The sequence below is a fragment of the Anas platyrhynchos genome, chromosome 3 (assembly GCF_047663525.1).
Source record: "Anas platyrhynchos isolate ZD024472 breed Pekin duck chromosome 3, IASCAAS_PekinDuck_T2T, whole genome shotgun sequence".
Taxonomy (NCBI): domain Eukaryota; kingdom Metazoa; phylum Chordata; class Aves; order Anseriformes; family Anatidae; genus Anas; species Anas platyrhynchos.
Genome location: NC_092589.1, coordinates 95,170,231 through 95,187,328, shown reverse-complemented (window position 1 = coordinate 95,187,328; position 17,098 = coordinate 95,170,231). Strand labels below are relative to the sequence as shown.

General features: G+C 36.8%; 1 protein-coding gene across 1 annotated transcript in view; it reads right to left on the bottom strand.

Annotated features, from left to right (window-relative positions):
• Positions 1-15,393: 15,393 nt before the first annotated feature.
• The window catches only part of COL21A1 (collagen type XXI alpha 1 chain), a 115,349-nt gene continuing 113,644 nt past the window's right edge, over positions 15,394-17,098 (bottom strand). Inside the window, exon 30 of the mRNA XM_027455081.3 lies at positions 15,394-16,821. Coding sequence (XP_027310882.2) covers positions 16,634-16,821 — 188 coding nt within the window. The 3' untranslated portion in view covers positions 15,394-16,633. The remainder of the gene's footprint in view (positions 16,822-17,098) is intronic.

The following is a 17,098-nucleotide window of genomic DNA, read 5'->3' as shown; positions in this document are numbered from 1 at the left end:
AAGTCAAATATGATTTGAAGTTATTAAAGTAGAAAAAAAAAAAATTGGAAAACATACTATGGAAAATTACTGTGTCATGCCAAGACATATCACAGAATCACTGAATGGATGAGATCAGAAGGGACCTCTGGAGCAGGCCACCTAAAGGGTGTTACCTAGGACCATGTCCAGACATCATGATTTTCAGGACATAACGCAACTAGGAAAAGCTCAGGAAAGGTAGGCAATGAGGATGATATGGAAAGGCTCCTGTATAAGGAACCATTAAGATGATCATGAGCTGAAAAAGATATTTCAGGAAGGATATGAGAGAAATCTACAAAATCATTAAGGGTATGGAAAAGTTGAGCAGTTTAACTTACAGATTTTAGAAAACGTAAGTTCCATGAGGAATCCACATCCACCTTGGAGAAAATTGGGAAGCTGGGCAAGGGAATGAAATAACTGGGTGAGAAATCAGACACAACTCTTTGCAGTTTCCATCAAAGAAATAATGCATTTTATATTCACACATTTCTCATTTTACCAGAGAGAGAGAATTAAAAAAAAAAAAAAAAAAAAAAAAAAAAAAAAAAAAAAAAGGAAAAGAATCTACCCAAACCAACTGTTTTTGATTCCACGTCTATTCTCTCTCTTAATTAAATTCTAACATATTTGTCTATATAACTTCTCAGCTAGTTTTTGAGATCCATTATTTAACAGAAGTTTTGGCTGAAGCAACAAATAAGGCTTTGGGCCTTCTGCCCGCCTTTTTAAATATGTCCCATTTGTATAAACATAAGCATTTTGTTTGATTGTAGTGGTTTTATCTGTCTTGCCTTTTTTTTCTCTTTACTTTTTTTTTTTTCTTTTCATTCGTATCTTTTTCTCCAAAAGCTTTGTTTGATTTGTCATGAATGAATAAACATACCAGGTTGTCAACCAAACTTAATAGTTCTTATGGATGGAATTGCAGACAAGAAGAATTTTATAGCAGGATAATTATAAACCTCGGAGTGGAGGGTTTTGTCTTTTATGTGTAGAGTAATTTAGCTCATTTGGGCCTGGGCCTGGGCCCAGGACTGGAACCAGCCAAACCCACAAAACAACTAATTGAATGTTTCAGTCAAATCCTGCTACCCCCAATCCCCCCATCCCCAGCCAGCCACTGCTGGATTCAAAAAGCAGCTCAGCCCCACCAGTGTCTCACTTTCTCCTTCAAAGTTAACCCAAACATTTATTGCACTGCTTCTTAAAAGCCAATATGAAGTTGATCTGGTGCCTGATTTCAGACCTGTCTTCACCATCCATGCATGAACATACCAAGAATAACTTTGGGTCACAAAACAGCCTCACTGGCAGCATGGTCAAGTATTGGCATCCTTGTGCCTGGCCCAGCCACCTCCAAACACCTCAGGTGTCTCTGGGGGCACACCAGCCTTTTAAGGTTCCCCACTCTGCCCCAGGAGAGAGGAAGAACATACACATACACCCCTTGACCACATGCACAGTCAGTATGAATTGTCCTGGACTAGGTTATCCGCTAAGTCCTGCTGGAGCCAGGCCTGCCCCTCACAAGCTCCTTCTGATAGCAGGGGCCCATCTGCAAGACCACCGCAGCATCATCTGTTGCAACCCAGCCACTAGGCTAAACAGCTAGGAATCAAGAAGGAGTTTCAACTCTTTCCTAGGATTGAAGACACCCAAATTCCCAGCCAAAACACTAAAACACAAGACTACCCTAGAGTGCTGCCACTCTTGTTTAACTGTGAAGTATGGGAGCACAACACCATGATTTAACTGCAAGTACTGCAGTCACCTCTTATTTCAAAGCCAGCTTCTGCAGACAACAAGCATTCAAACACCTGTAAGCTTCACTGGGAGAGGGGGTAGGATGCCTGTTTTCTAACTCTTCATTCTAGACTAGGAACCAAATGGTCTTATCAAAGTTTTGGATGAACAGTTTCACAAATAGCTTACTTTATAGGAGAAGGCAATTACTATGGTCTTGGTATATATTAAGAGAAAATATTCACCTGGCTAACTTCAGATATGGCACTCCCAAAAGCTATTTACTGGCTCAGAAAATCCAGGTACCTCACCCAGGGCTCTGAAGTCAGCTCTGGAGGCCAATGGTTATATGGAACCTGGCTTAATTCCCTTCCACCCAGTCTTCCAAAAAAACAACTCCTGGTTTCCTTTAGTTGTAGCATCTGATTCATTTAATTATGGACTGAGGTTTATACATGTGCTCAAAGGTTCATTCTTATTCCAAAGAATTAGGAAATATTTTGTAATAAATTTGCATCCTCCTCTATTATGAAGTAAAATCAGTTAGAAAAACAGCGTAACTGCTTCATTCAGAAAAGCAAGTATCTCTTCAGACCTGGAATTTACCTTTTTCTCATGGAACAGATACTTGCTGAACTGAGGAACCCAGAAACTACGCGTGCAATATTCCTTCAACTATAATTCAGGGAACACTGTCAGTTCTGTTCTTTCTGAATAGCTTTTAGAACATGCTTTTCCTCTCCAAATTCTGTGTTAATTTTTAGTATGGAAGACTATGCTCCATCATAAACATTGTATTGCTTCCCCCTAATTAGAATTACATTTAAAGGGCACAGAATATGATTAGCCCTTGGAATTGTAAAGTACCGTCTTTCAGCCAACAGGACTTCACACAACTCGACTCGAATGACCTCTTGTGTTGTTAGCTTTCAAATGAGAAAGATCACAAACCTGATCATGCATATTATCACTGAATATATCTTCTTTAGAACCAAATGACTATTTCCAAATTACTCAGAAATGTCTGCACTTTAATGAGGTGAACATGTTTTCTCTTATGAACAAAAAGAACACTTGGATGAAGCACAAACACAAGACACTGTCTTTGACTTCTGTGCATGACTGAACTTAAAACTTCTTAAAGAGCTTGAGGAATGAGTTTCATGACAGAATATATCATTCTGTATGAATATTCACAGAAAGGTGAACTTTTAGTAAAGTTGAAGCAGAGCTATTTATTCACTACCTGGAACACAGCATAGAGTAGACATAGAGATGATGTCCAGCTTTATAGATAAACATAGAATTTGTAGGCAACATGTACACGTACTCCTCATGGTACCAAAGTCTCTGGGATGAGACGTATATTTTCTCTGAGCATATTTCTATACAGAATATCATGTTTCGATCACGGAGGAATTTCTCCCACAACCAGATAGGTCGTGACCACTGCTGGAAGTACGAGAAAGAACTTGGTTTTCTCCCTATTGCATGGAAAATAGCTAGAAAGTTGTTCCTGGCTTTATCTAGGAATGTCATCAAACAAATTTGTGGCTTCTTCAGAGACGTAAATCACTGATGACATTTTTGTTTATCCATCCCATTTTTTTCACTGTGACTGTTGGCTTGTAACAGGAAGGCAGATAGAGACAGCCAAAAAGACAGCATTATAATATGGTACTAACAGCTGCCTTGGGATGTATCCCTTTGTCTTAGAAATGTTCCGTTAAAGAAAATTCACTCCTTTAGCTTTCAAGTGACTTGTTAAAGGATGATACCAGTAATTTATGGATAAATTTTACACTCTTACACACACACACGTGCACAAAGAATAAAAACCGGTGCTGCAAGGCAGCAGCCAATGCACTTCCAAACTGTTTCTTCTAACCTTTTTGATTCTTAGTTGTATCACACAGGCTGTTAGTTTTCTTTAAAAACTAGCGGGTCATATGGTAATAAGTAAAAGTTGGTTGAAGATGAATACATTCATAAAACTAATTGTTTTTTCTGTATTCTTCAGTTTCGACACTTGTTTCAGAAACCTTACCCAGAGCCCACTGAATTTCTTCCATCTGTCTGATGAAGATGTTTTCTTTACCAATGAGATCATGTTTCTCAGAACTAAATGATTTGGTTCACCAGGAATCATAGCGACTTCTCTTTCCTCATAAAAGTTTGATTAACTTTGTCTTAGTAGCAATTTCTAAACAAAATATGAATCAAACAGTAAATGTTTACATTAATGGTTAACATATGAGATCTGCACCTCACGTTCGAGGTCACAGTTATTATATCTGTAACAGCTTGAAGCATTTGGATATATTCCTTTCAGTTCCAGCATTATTATTATTATTATTATTATTATTATTATTAATTTCTCTTACTTCTCTGAGTAATCTCTATATTGCCTAGAAGTTCAGGGCTTGTGTTTGTTTGTTTGTTTTTCCTTTAGAAAAGGGTCTGGGACTTAGCTGCACTAGCTAAATTGATGTTTTCAAAGAAAAGTCTTTTTGTACAAAATATTATGTCCCAGCAGTACCTACAATTAAACATTTTCACATAAAGCAAGGCCTATCCTTGGGAAGAAAATAATTTGCTTGTGATGAGCCCATGATAATTTTGTCCCAGCACAGAAGTTTATAAGTTTGATAAAGTTGTTGTTAAACACTGCTTCCTGTGTACAGCTTTGGGCAATATTTATTCCATTATTTAGAAAGCCGCAAATGAGTAAAGCACTTATACATGACTAGTTTGAAGCCTGATTTAAAACACTTCAAGTTCTAACAGCCCTGAGGACTTTACTAATGTGCTTGCATGTACACGTGTGCTTCAAAAATTCAGTGATGCAATGGAAAAGCAATAAAGAAAACAAGAAAAGGAAGCAAATTCTGAGGGCTCACCTTTCTGATAGGTCAACTACTACACCCTACCTTTAATGCAACCTTTTCAGTTTTCCTCCATAATCATTGCACATGAAGTTTTTATCAATGGATAAATTATTTTAAATTTAAAGTTTTTCATTCATTTACCATTGTTAGTGCAAATTTCCCTTTTCTCTGCTTGTAAATCAGTAGCTACCAGGCTCCAGCAATTCAAATCCAGCTCTTTTCTGTGGTTTTCTTTTATTAATACACTTAAATATGCTGCAGAAATATTCAAGTCCTTAATTTTCTTTAAACAACAACAATAAAAACAAACCCACATAGTTATTTATGTCCTTTTATATTATTTGTCATTTGAACATGATTGTATGTCATTTAAAATCCCAACCTGGCTAGGACTCTTTTTACACATATATTTACATTTCTCGATTATGTTTATAGCAGACTTACATGTCGTGCTTATTTTCCATTTTAAAAAAGGAATTATAAAGAATATGTATACTCTGATGGACAAAATTTAACCTAGATACTTGAACATTTGATAAAAACAAAGCTTTTAAAAAATAAAAAATAAAGTGCTCCAGCATGGAAATATGGCCTACAACAGTTGAGAGAACAGAACAAACACACTGCCTCTTGCAAGTAATGTGGCACTAATTGGAAGAAACTTAATTACCTGAGCAAAATACAAAAATGCAGTCAGTTTTATAATGAAAAACAAGTTTTTGTTTTCTGTTTTTTAGTATGCTTTTGTTTTGTTCCAACAGTAACTTAAACAGCACAGAAGGCAATTTTGGAAATGATCTAGTATAATATAGTGTTTGGAAGTTTTTTTTAATGCCCAGATACAGCTTATTTCCATCTTCCTGGGGGCAAAAAATAAAAAATAAAAATAAATAAATAAATAAATAAATAAATAAATAAATTTACATTAAAATAACTCTATCTGTGCTCCTCTTGGTGAGATGTGCTTGATACCCAAACTTCTTAAATGTCTCAGATCAAATTCAGCAATGGTTTGAATCCATGCAAACTGCTCCCAAGCAGTTCCACTGCTACAAGAGACCTCATTCCAGCTCCTCAGACAGACTGCACACCAGATGAGGTTCAGGCACCCATCAACTAATCTTATACAATACACATAGACATTGTATGTGGGCAACCCTAGGTGGTCAAAGCCTGTATGGCTTTCTGAACCTGAACAGATGTGGAAGGCCTCCCAAAGGCCAGGCTGGGGCACTCTGCATGCAAGGTAAAGACTTACTGTGGAAGACTGGGAGGACACCTGACCCTGTTTGTAATGCGGATCTGAAAGCAGAGAAATCATTCACTGGACTTGGAATTTCTCCCTCAGTCCTAAGTGACTCTAGAAAGACCCTGAAGAACCTATGTGGAGGAGAAAAAATAAAATAAATAAAATTAAAATAAAATAATAAAATAAAATAAAATAAAATAAAATAAAATAAAATAAAATAAAATAAAATAAAATAAAATAAAATAAAATAAAATCTCCTTGCTTTTATATGTACAAGGAAAATAAGTAGATGAGCTTGTCTGAAACCAAAGCACACAAGCACACATCTTTCTTTTGATGATCCAGCATGGCAAATGAGCTTGCTAACTGTCAGGGGTATGCTGGAACACCTCCCATAACCATAAAAGAATTCCCATTAGTACACTCACTGTCAAAATGAATTTCCATTTGTCAACACCCAGTGCCCAGGGCTCTCGGGGCACTTTAACAGATGACAATTTGTTTAAACATTTGTTTAAAGCATTTAGGTGGAGGAACATTTTGTTATGTATGCATAAAGTTCTGCAGAATCCAAATATTTTTACTGGAAATTGAAATTTCACTTCTTCCAAGCACAGTATTTCTTTACTTGGCATATGGGCACAACAGATGGAGTAAGTATGACAAATTGCTATAATGCTGGGAAAAAGTTCCTCTCAATTTTGAAGAGTTTGGAACTGGTGTTAAGATTTTCCTGTTTGACCACCTTGGAATCAATGGTACTTTATACCATTAATGCATACATTGCATAAGCGTGCAAGGAATTAACATTCACAGCATATCGTTATTGAGGTATAACAGAGCACTCTTCAGCAGATAGTGAAAGTTTTCTCCTTTCCAGGCATTTTCGTATTAGAGTTATTTCTGAGCTTGCCCAACAGAGATCTCTAACCTGGAGTGTCCACCAAGGTTATCAATTGTTCCCAGAGTAATAACCTCTGGTTTTGAGGTTAAACTGACTGTTTATTCAGGAGGATAAGAAAATGAACACGTGTCTCAAATAATTTGTATTATATGAAAGGAACGTACATTACCAGAAATGAAAGCGTTTCAGGACTAGATTCCTAAAGATTAGCTTATAACCAGTAGAACTTAAAAACAGACTTGTGGAGGAAATGTTCTTAATTTCACAGAAATGTAATATTATAAGTTGATTTAAAAATTGAAAGCACCATCCTTTGCCTACCTCATCAGTACTTCAGGAACTGCAGGAACTGGCACAGAAAAGCAGGGAAGACCCTGCACTGGCTGATGTGATCAGTGACCCCAACAGCCCAGAGGAGAATTCAGTTCCCAGGTGGCCAAGAGTTCGTGCCTCTCTCTCACACACACATACAAACGTAGGAACAACACCATTCTTCATCCAGCTGGTGAATACCTTCCCACTCAGTTTCCATTTTGACAGGAGATCTTTTTTTGAACAAACAAACAAAAACCTTTCACTTGAGAATATTTGCACATCCCTGCTTAGGAGTTTACTTTGGCACAGCTCAGCTAACAAATATTAGTAGAAGGAATTCTACACATATAAAGTAAAACATCTGAGTACTGGAGACAACAGGTGGAAATATTGGTATACATAAGCATAAGATTTATTCAAAGAGGCACTGGGAATTGCTGGAAGCATGACATACAGTGCTGGGTTTGTTCCAGAACCTTGTGGATCTGTAGGCAGTGTTTATCACAAGAACAGCTATACACAAGGAGCTAACAACTACTAGAGGCTCTTCTCCCAAACAGAGGCAAAGCTTCTATAATTCTCCACCTGCTCTCCATTGCAGCTCACCTGTGGTTAGGTTACACCCATCTACATCTTATACCTAAAGAACAGTAATACTGTCCTTTGACGTAAGTAGCTCTTTTTCCTCCCTACCATTTACCCTGTTATATTTGTAGATTTGCACCATCTGTTTTGTTACACCAGGTAGGCAAGACAAAGTCTTTAGATTTGAAGGGTGAAAGAGACTGTCAGGTGTCATAAACTGCACCTAGCTATGTCCCCAGTCATCTTTAATTTCATTAGAAAGACAAACATCAAGGCTCAATCTTCAAGCAGTAGCAGGAGGGATACACAGCAAGCTTTTTTGAACCTCATATGTGCTGCATGCACAGTGTAGGAAGCTGAGTCCAAACAGGCAGGAAGTCTTTTACAGAGAGTAACTAAACTAGTTTTGCTTTGCTGCCAGGGTCTTCCAGCCCTGTTAACAGCTGCATAGTAAAAAAAAAAAAAAAAAAAAAAAAAAAAAAAAGCAAGCAAACAAATTCTTTATCAAGTTGCAAGTGAGTGCCAAAGCAGATAGGCCATGGGTATGAGTTACTGAGGGGAGAGAACGAAAGAGAGAAAAAGGCAATAAAATACATGAAACCTCCATAGACTGCACTTTGCAGGACTTCACCATACACATACCATATGGCCTTTAAATCTTACAAAGAAAAAAAAAAATCCCAACCCAAAATGTAAATAGTATCTCCATTTTCTTAGACTTCACACTGTAACAGTATTGACAGCATAACATTTTCAATTTTAAGTGCAATTTATCTCTCTGATTTTAACAGTATTACTGCCTTCTACTCTGCCTATAAGCTTAATCTCTGAAAGAGGTGGTCTAGGTAACCAAGTGGTCTTTTAGCATTTGCTTTTATTCTAACTATATTCCTATGCCACTGTACTACACAGGAACATGTGACGAGGAGATGAGAAGGCTTTGGTTATTCTTTCTTCATTTATCTCTGGTCAACAGGACATGCATTTCTATGCCAAGTACTCTGTTCCTGGACAGATGTCTGCACAGCATTCCCACAGATATAGAGTCTCTATCTATTCCAGATACCTATATATTTATAATAGTCATACAAAATCCACAGACAGTAAGATAGGCGCTAGTTACCTGTTAGCTATTTCTGTGATTGCTCTATATTCTCTAGAGTGCTCTATCAGGTCAACTAGTTTGCTAATAATCCAGAGTTAAAACTAGATGTTTCTCTCCCAGAGAGTATATTGTTGAAGGCAAACCTTCAACATAAATACAAAGGCAAGCCTCGTATAATATACATAAAATACACATAAAAATTCTCCAGGTGCGGGCATGTCACAAAGATACTTTTTGTTGTCAAAAACACTTTTAGTATCCCCAGATGCTTAGCTCTGACATTCATTATCTAGATTACTGCTTTCTGCTTTTTCCCATTCTAGCTCGGAACTGAGTTTGGCTGCAATTAGCAGCAACACTCAGCCTGCTAGGGATAGATCTCTCACAGGTCTAGTCATCTGCCGGCTGCTGGAGTCCATTCACAGGGTCTCTACAATACATTATTTCACTTCTTTCATTTGATAAATAATTTGTTTGCTCGCTTTTTTTTTTCTTTCTTTTTTTCTTTTTTTTTTTTTTTTCTCTACCCGCAAAGTGCTTTTTATAGTCTCACTTTTGTTTTCTTCTTAAAAATATTTTTGGATGTTCTTCCATCTTTGTTACACTCTACTGTCTGTGCGTCCATGTCTTGCTTCTACTTCAGTCTCTCCTCCAGTGCTCCTGTAAGCAGGAGGTGCAGAAGCCAGTCAGTGGCTCCTGGAGTCACCAGAATGTTCACAGCTCTACTACAAGCTCCCTCATCACATACAACTCCAAGTTAGTTCTTGTCAGTTTCTGATCATAAAATATACATTAAATTTGGGCTTTCTCACTCTGCCCGGTTTGTAAGAAAGTGATGTTATAGTGGTCAGGGCTAAGCTGTCAACTTCTCAACCAGTAAAACATATCATAATGATTCACTAGTGAGTTATTATCAGTGTATTATTTTAAGGTTTCTCAAGGTTCTGCCAGTGTACATAATGTGAAGGCATCCTCAAGGCAGTGATGTAATTGTGGGGAAATATGATTTAAAAAAAAAAAAAAAAAAGCTATACCAAACATTATAAAATCTACCTTCTTGTGGCAGACCCAGATATTTGTTTTATCCATCAAATAAGTTTTTTTTTTTTTTTTTTTTTTTTTCCTTATTATCTACTATGCCAAGCCACTAAAGGAGCATTTTAATAGCTGTTTACTTTTGCAGACAGGTACTTTGCAGATACCACCTGTGGCTGCCTTCCTAGCAGCTCACAGGCATACATGCTTGGTGGTATATGGCAGCTGTGCCCAGCAAAGAGCAGTGTGCAAAAAGGGATTATTTATTTGATTTATAATTTAGCAGTGATTTGCTCACAGTGCAGATTGTAAATGAATACTGAATTTTGTGTCTCTATAGCTTGGTTAAGAAGAACCTGCCCTTGAGAAAGCTGCCGCCTGCTGGGTGCCTGTGTGTGACAGAAGCTGTGGTACAGAGAGGAGGGAAAAGAAAAGATTTTCTGAAGTTCAGCCCCTTCCTCATGAAGGCGAACTAACCCAGTTCCCCTGTTCAGATGGCTTCGCGTATTCAGTACAAGACCTGTCATAACCCACAAAGCCAGGAGTCTTTCATCAGTTCTAGGCTTAGGATCTTTTTTCTAAGAAACATTATAAAAGGACTTATTGCGTAGATAAAAAATCTTTTTAAAATTTCATAACACAGACACTATTGAGTGCTAGTATTCGCTTGCCAATTTCCAGAGTAGAAGTTAGATAATATCAGGGTGGGACAAGTCTTACGATCTCTTGAAGTCTCATCCAGAACTTAGGTGCCGGCTGCCAGAGATTCCTGGTGCTCAGCATTGGCAGAGTCTTCTTGAGCTCTCACCTCTGGGAGGTCTGTCACTTCATATCCAGAGGTGTTATTTTCACAACATATTTCCTCTCTGTCTCTCTGTCTCTCTCTCTCTCTCTCTCTCTTTTTTTTTTTTTAAGGGGACAGGGAGAAGCACCATTCATTCAAAATATATTATGTCAGAACGGAGGAATAAAGTGAATAACCTTTTTCTTCTCCTTCATCTGATATCCAGGCTACTATACTGCTTATGCCACTATTTTTTCTTCAAGATCTTGTCCATATAAAAGGCAGCATTCACTTGCATATCAGTAAGAGCTTTGTACACCTCGAAGAATCATGAGCTAATTACAAGACAGCTTCTTTTTTATTTTCCTTCACCTCTCAGGTATTATTGTATTTTTCAGCACTTCAAGAAAGTTATTTCTTTGAAACAGTTTCTAAGCATTATATCCTTTTTTTTTTCCTTTTCATATTTAATAAGTGATTTCAATGTGTCACAGAGATACCATGAGTTTTTTTCATGCTTTACAAAAGGAAAAACCAAAAACAACAAATGGAACACACTCTGGAATTTACGAGGTTCCAGCACGAGAAAGATACTTTTTGCAGATGATATGGACATACGATGCCGTAACAGTCACACAGCTAAGTCTTCTGATGAATTCACACCTACCTCTTCTTTAAGTGGAAGAATGCTGTGTACTTTTATCAGCGGCAAGAGGAAACTGTCAAAAAGTGTCAGATGACCAACACGGAGCACTTACATAGTTCTAAAAGCCTATGGCAGACAACCAAGGAGCCTCCAACTTGCCAATATACCTTCTGGAGAGCTAGCCTCGTGGCCAGACACTGCTGGAAAAAAAGCTTCTAATGCTTCCATCTTTTGCCAAAAAAGGAAAGAATAACACAATACAATACACTGGGCCATCACCAGAATATTTCTTTGTTACCAAAAAGTACGTTATGCAAACACTGTGACTACTAGGAGAGGGAAAATGCTTATAAAGAAAATCTCATGAATCTCATAGTAATTATTTCCCCACTGTAAATTGGACTTAGATCCTCCAGGATACATAGACAACATCCTCTATGAGAAAATCTTGCCTATCAACAGCAAAAAATACCCCATAACTATTTTTTGTATCAATGCAAGTTTTAAACATTTCAAGAGCATCCCAAATAGCAGTTGTCTACAATGGCTTACAGTCACTACTGAATATGGATTCCTCAGATGTGCTTTATCATCTATGTTTTCTCTGCAAAGGAAAATATTACTCTCTTTCCACAAGGGTTTGATTCAATCTGTGTGAACTATAAAAGAGAGATCCGGATAGTGTTCATTGCCAGGCCAGTCAGATGCACTGATAGAAAATTTCATTTTATTGCAACTTGATTTTTCTGAGAAATGTGATTCTCTAGTTCTGAAAGATGCACATCTAACAATTTTCAGCTCCTCCTCTAAGAGACCAATCAACCTTGAAATATACAGCCTACAACTGAAGCTGACAATGACATCTTGGCTCTGAAGCAGCAGTTACTGTGAGAGTTCAGCTGTCACAGAAATTAGACTTTTTTTGTTGTTGTTGTTCCCTAATTGGAAGACTATAATACCTTTCAATTAAATGAGGAACTGAGAACCATACATACATACAAAATACACCATACAAAAACACATACACATATGCACTCACCAAATAAATATGCACATGGAAGCCATCTGTGACATCTGGTCTTTTACTAAATTATGTGTATGTATACAGGGACACGTCACTGCATATGTGCTTACTGCAGACTTCCCTAAGAAGTTTGTGATTCTCAGAGGTGCAAATTTTTGAGCTCCACACACCACTAGACTTTCATGAAGAAATCCAGATCCCACACTAATACTTTGCTATTCTGCATCTTTACATCCAGGGACATACCACAATATATAAGGGTTAATAGCAACTAATAACTGTAATAAAGTGGTAAATGTTAAATCCATTTTACACACACACAGATATGATGAGTTGAAGCCATACTCAAATTACTGTAGTGAATTGTAGTTAGGCATTAGACCAACAGGGAGTATATATTTTTAACTCCATATCACAGAGTAAGATGCTACAAAAAAAAAAAGTCCAAAAATTCTTCTTGCATCTTGCCTTCAGCTTAAAAACTAGCCCAAGCTTCAGTTTTAAAGACTATCATCAGGACAGTAAATGTCAGTTCTGAGTATTTCTCGTAACTGTTTCCAGATATCTGGTTGTTAGGTGGTGACATGTTTCACAGCAAATTTTTTATTCACAGCTTCTGGTTGCAGATCAACACCCTCATGAACCTCATACAGTTTGCATGAACAGTATTTAAGACTCTTCGGTGGATCACTAATCTGATACTACTCAAATTTATACCACTTGTTTAACCTCTTACTTCAGGATTAGTTGAAGACCTGTGAAAAATATTAATATTCTTAGATAAAGAAGATATTCAATCAAGATATGATCTTGAATACATCTACATTTTATTCTATAATCCCTGTACACCAAATGAAGTCAGAAAATTAAAGGATTGTGGATCGTCAAATTTTGTAAGAATTGTACGAGGCAATAGTCTAAATCACATGTTCCTAGGCTGTAATATATGCAGGATGCTCGGTAATAGTTTCTGGTTATTAGATTGTATTAGAATTAGAATTAGGTTTTCAAAGTGTTTGTCTTCATTTAAATAACCTACATTGTTACTGGCTTTGAAAAAGGCACCTGAACAGGTTAGATAGATAGCATTTCCTTTGGAAAATGAAAATTTGTCAAAGCCAAATCCTTTTTGAATATATTTAAGAGGTTCAGCAAACTCAAATTTAGAGATAAATACCAAAGACACAGCAATACTGAAGTTCAAAGCTAAACAGCTCAACAGGTAAAGCAATCAAATGGATTCAGTTTCAAATCTCCTTCTGCAGATCAAGGGATTTAAGCTGGCTTTTTTTTACATTCAGTGAAGCCTCTTAATTACTAAGTTTTGAAAGTCAGTCTTTCTTGTCAAGCGTCTTCTTATACAGAGTGAAATAGCTCCAAATGAGATTTTGCCTTGAAGATGTAACAAAGGCAAGAGATTGTACTCTTCATGCAGCAATGTATAGAAATACTCATGCTAGGTCAGAATGAGCTGTCTTAGATACCAGAAGGAGTAGAAAAATAGTAAATGTCATTCTTTTATTAGTATAGACACAAAGGTAAAATATACAGGCTTCCAATTAAAGAAGCAATGCAATGAACAAGGAGATAAAGTAAATGGGAGCTATTCACAGGGAAATACTGGGAAAGGTATATACTGGATTGCTTCAAGAATGTTGTTGTTGTTGTGATTTTTTTTTTTTTTGAACCGATGGTACTGTTTTCCTTATTGACCTTTACACGAGTAGAAGCATATTAATGAAGACCAGAACAAAAGAAAGGAGGATCAGAACGATGAGGGATTAGCTTGGAATTAAGACATTCATAAAGCTCTGAAATGCAGTGCTACACTGCATTTCATACACTGAAAAACTAATAAGTACAGCTACTCTAAGTTGAGGTCCCCTCCAATGAGAAATACCTTATCCCATATCCACTGGCTTTCTAAAAGATGCCAACAAAAAAAAGAAAAAGTTACTCCAGCCAAAGACAACACTAGCATAAGAATAAAGTTATATAAAATTGCTATTAATAGATGCAGCCTGGAAAGTACAAAAAGATCTTCAGTCAGAATAGTTTGGGAATGGCCTTCCAATAGAACTAATGGGGTGACAAAACCACCAGCTTTTGAAATCAGGTATGTATTTGATAAATGAAATCATAACCTAGATTACCAAAAAATCAGACTGGTTGAACAAATCAAGGCATTTTTACTGGTCAAATGCATTGTGTTAATTTTTTTCTTACACTTGATAAAACTGAAGTGCTGACATATAGAAGGAAATATTTTGTGTAGATGAATGGGAAAAAAAAAAAATTGAAATATTCCAAAAATTCATTTTTTTTTTTCATGATTTTTCTGAGGTAGAAGAACATATGGGTGGTGTCTTACATTATAATAGAAGCAAACACTAGGATTTCCTACAAGCAAGTAATTCTGTTTTTCTGCTTCACTGCAGTCAGAGGTCCTTTGGACTTGCTCTTTTGTTGTTTTTACTTCATCCCAGGACACCACCCAAAAGGCTCAGTAATCACAAAACCATACATCTTATTAGAAAAAGGTTTCTTAAACATAGACTTAAATTAACACACAGACTGGACAGCTCAGAAGGGTTCTAAAAAGCATGCTGTGGTCCTGATTCCTTCCTGACCTTGCAACAATGTGTTTTGCTTCCAGCTCTCAAAAAATAAAAAGCATAAGATTGAACACAACTGAAAAAGAGGTTTCTAGATTCTTTCTTCCACAAATTCAGTCAATGCTTGTTCACATGAGCAAAGCTCCACAGCGTGTGCCAAGGAACACTTGTTTGGGGAACAGATTTTATGCACTGCTTCATTTCTCAAGTTGGTATCTTTCAAGGATCATCTTAGAGGTTTTTAAACTATGTTTATGAGAGACTAATGCTTGGACTCCACTATGGCCAAGGCACCATGCAGCAAGACATTGGCAGAGAGGTTCTCCTCCTGGGGATGGTGTTTTATCCAGAGAAAATGGAAGGACACCAAACAAAACAGCATAGCTGTGTGGTGGAAATATCCCTACCTCTGTTGTAGGCATCACTCTTCTGTGACAGAGGACAAATCTTGCAATCGCTCACCAAACCACCACTAGTTCTATACAAAATTTTATTTGACCTTGAATTTCAAGCATATTACCAATCTGATAGTAGGACAACAGAAAAACAACACATTAGAAAAAGCCACTTATAAAGCATTGGATAAGCTCAGTACAACTTTGCCTTAATTTAAAAAAAGGATTTCAAATTCTCATGGAACTGTGCGTTTGCTGTTTATGTAAAAGCAAGCAATACACCTTATTAGCAAAGCATACAATGAAAGCTACACATAGCTTGCTTAAAATGAAAAAGAAAACAGCGTAGCAAACATTGCAGCTAGTTAGCCAGCAGTTAGACCATTCTCCTTGTAAACCTACTTCTTCAATTTGGCAGCTGCAGTTCTTGGGGAGAAACAACAAAGGGTACCTAACAACCCATAATTATGCAGAACTGTTACAATGGGGTTGTGCAAACTTTTTTATTAATTATTTTTTTCAAAATACAGCTATAAGCCAGCTATACCAATATTCCATTTGTTTTATTTTATTTTTAAATATTTTCATATAAACTGAATCACCCGCATGGGACATTTTTGACCTTCTGTAGTTGAAAGTACCATCTTCAGTAAGCCTTGGTCCTTCTTCAGTCAGTAGGAGTTCTACCCTTGCATTTCACCTTGGTTTTAGAAAGGGAGTTACACAGCAAAATACTACACTATTTCTATAACCAGTCCAGATATTTCTCTTAATTTATAAAAATCAAATACATGCTTTTGCTCACACAACACTTGGAGCTATGACAAATGAAAGGTACACAAGCCAATGAAATTCACACACACATGAAGTTAAAGCCAGCCACATTCTTTCAAAATCAAATACTGTATCTGTTGGCTGCATGTGAAAATTTTCACAGTAATTTACACCTCACCGATACCATTTAAGGCCTAATCCTGTTGCCAGTGGAGTCTGAAGCTGTTTTGCAAAGGACTTCAGTGGCAGCAGGACTATGGCAGGACACTTAAATACTAAATACCAAATATTATAGTTAATTTTATTCCTATTAAAACTGACGATCTCTTTAAAAACACTCGAGATTCAATTTATGCAAGTTATAAAAAAAATTATTGGAGTTCTTTTTGTAAAGGATTGCATAACCTTTGGGATCCTTATTTGTAATGTTTATAATGTCAGAGGTCCTTTTGTTCCTGGGATTATTGCTGGTCACCTTCCTGAGACTTGAAAGACCATTAAAGACAAGCACCATTCCTATTCCTCTAAATTATTATATCACAAATTAGTAGTTTGGTCCCTTTCTAAAGGGATCTCTCCCCACAATTACACTAAAACACAGTGATGGGTCACAAATTCCAGGGGGACCAACTGGTCCTGGCATTCCCGGTGTGCCACGGTCTCCATCTTTACCAGGCTGCCCACGCTCTCCAGGACGTCCTTCCTTACTCATACCCGGGGGACCTTCCGGACCTTAGTGACACACATGCAAAAAATAAATATATTACAGAGTATTTTCATTAAAATGGAAACTAGTATGGACACACAGAAGCCGTGCTCTTTGCTGAAGTACCAAGACAAAGAAAGTTTTATTTTCTGAAAAGGATACTTCTTGTCACAAACTACTTATATATATGTATAGCAAAACTGTTATCTTATTAAGATTTAAAATAAAAATATAAAAAAAGCATGGAGAGCACTAAGTAAAATAGCTCTTATAAGGAAATATAAAAATCTGCTTTGGTATGCT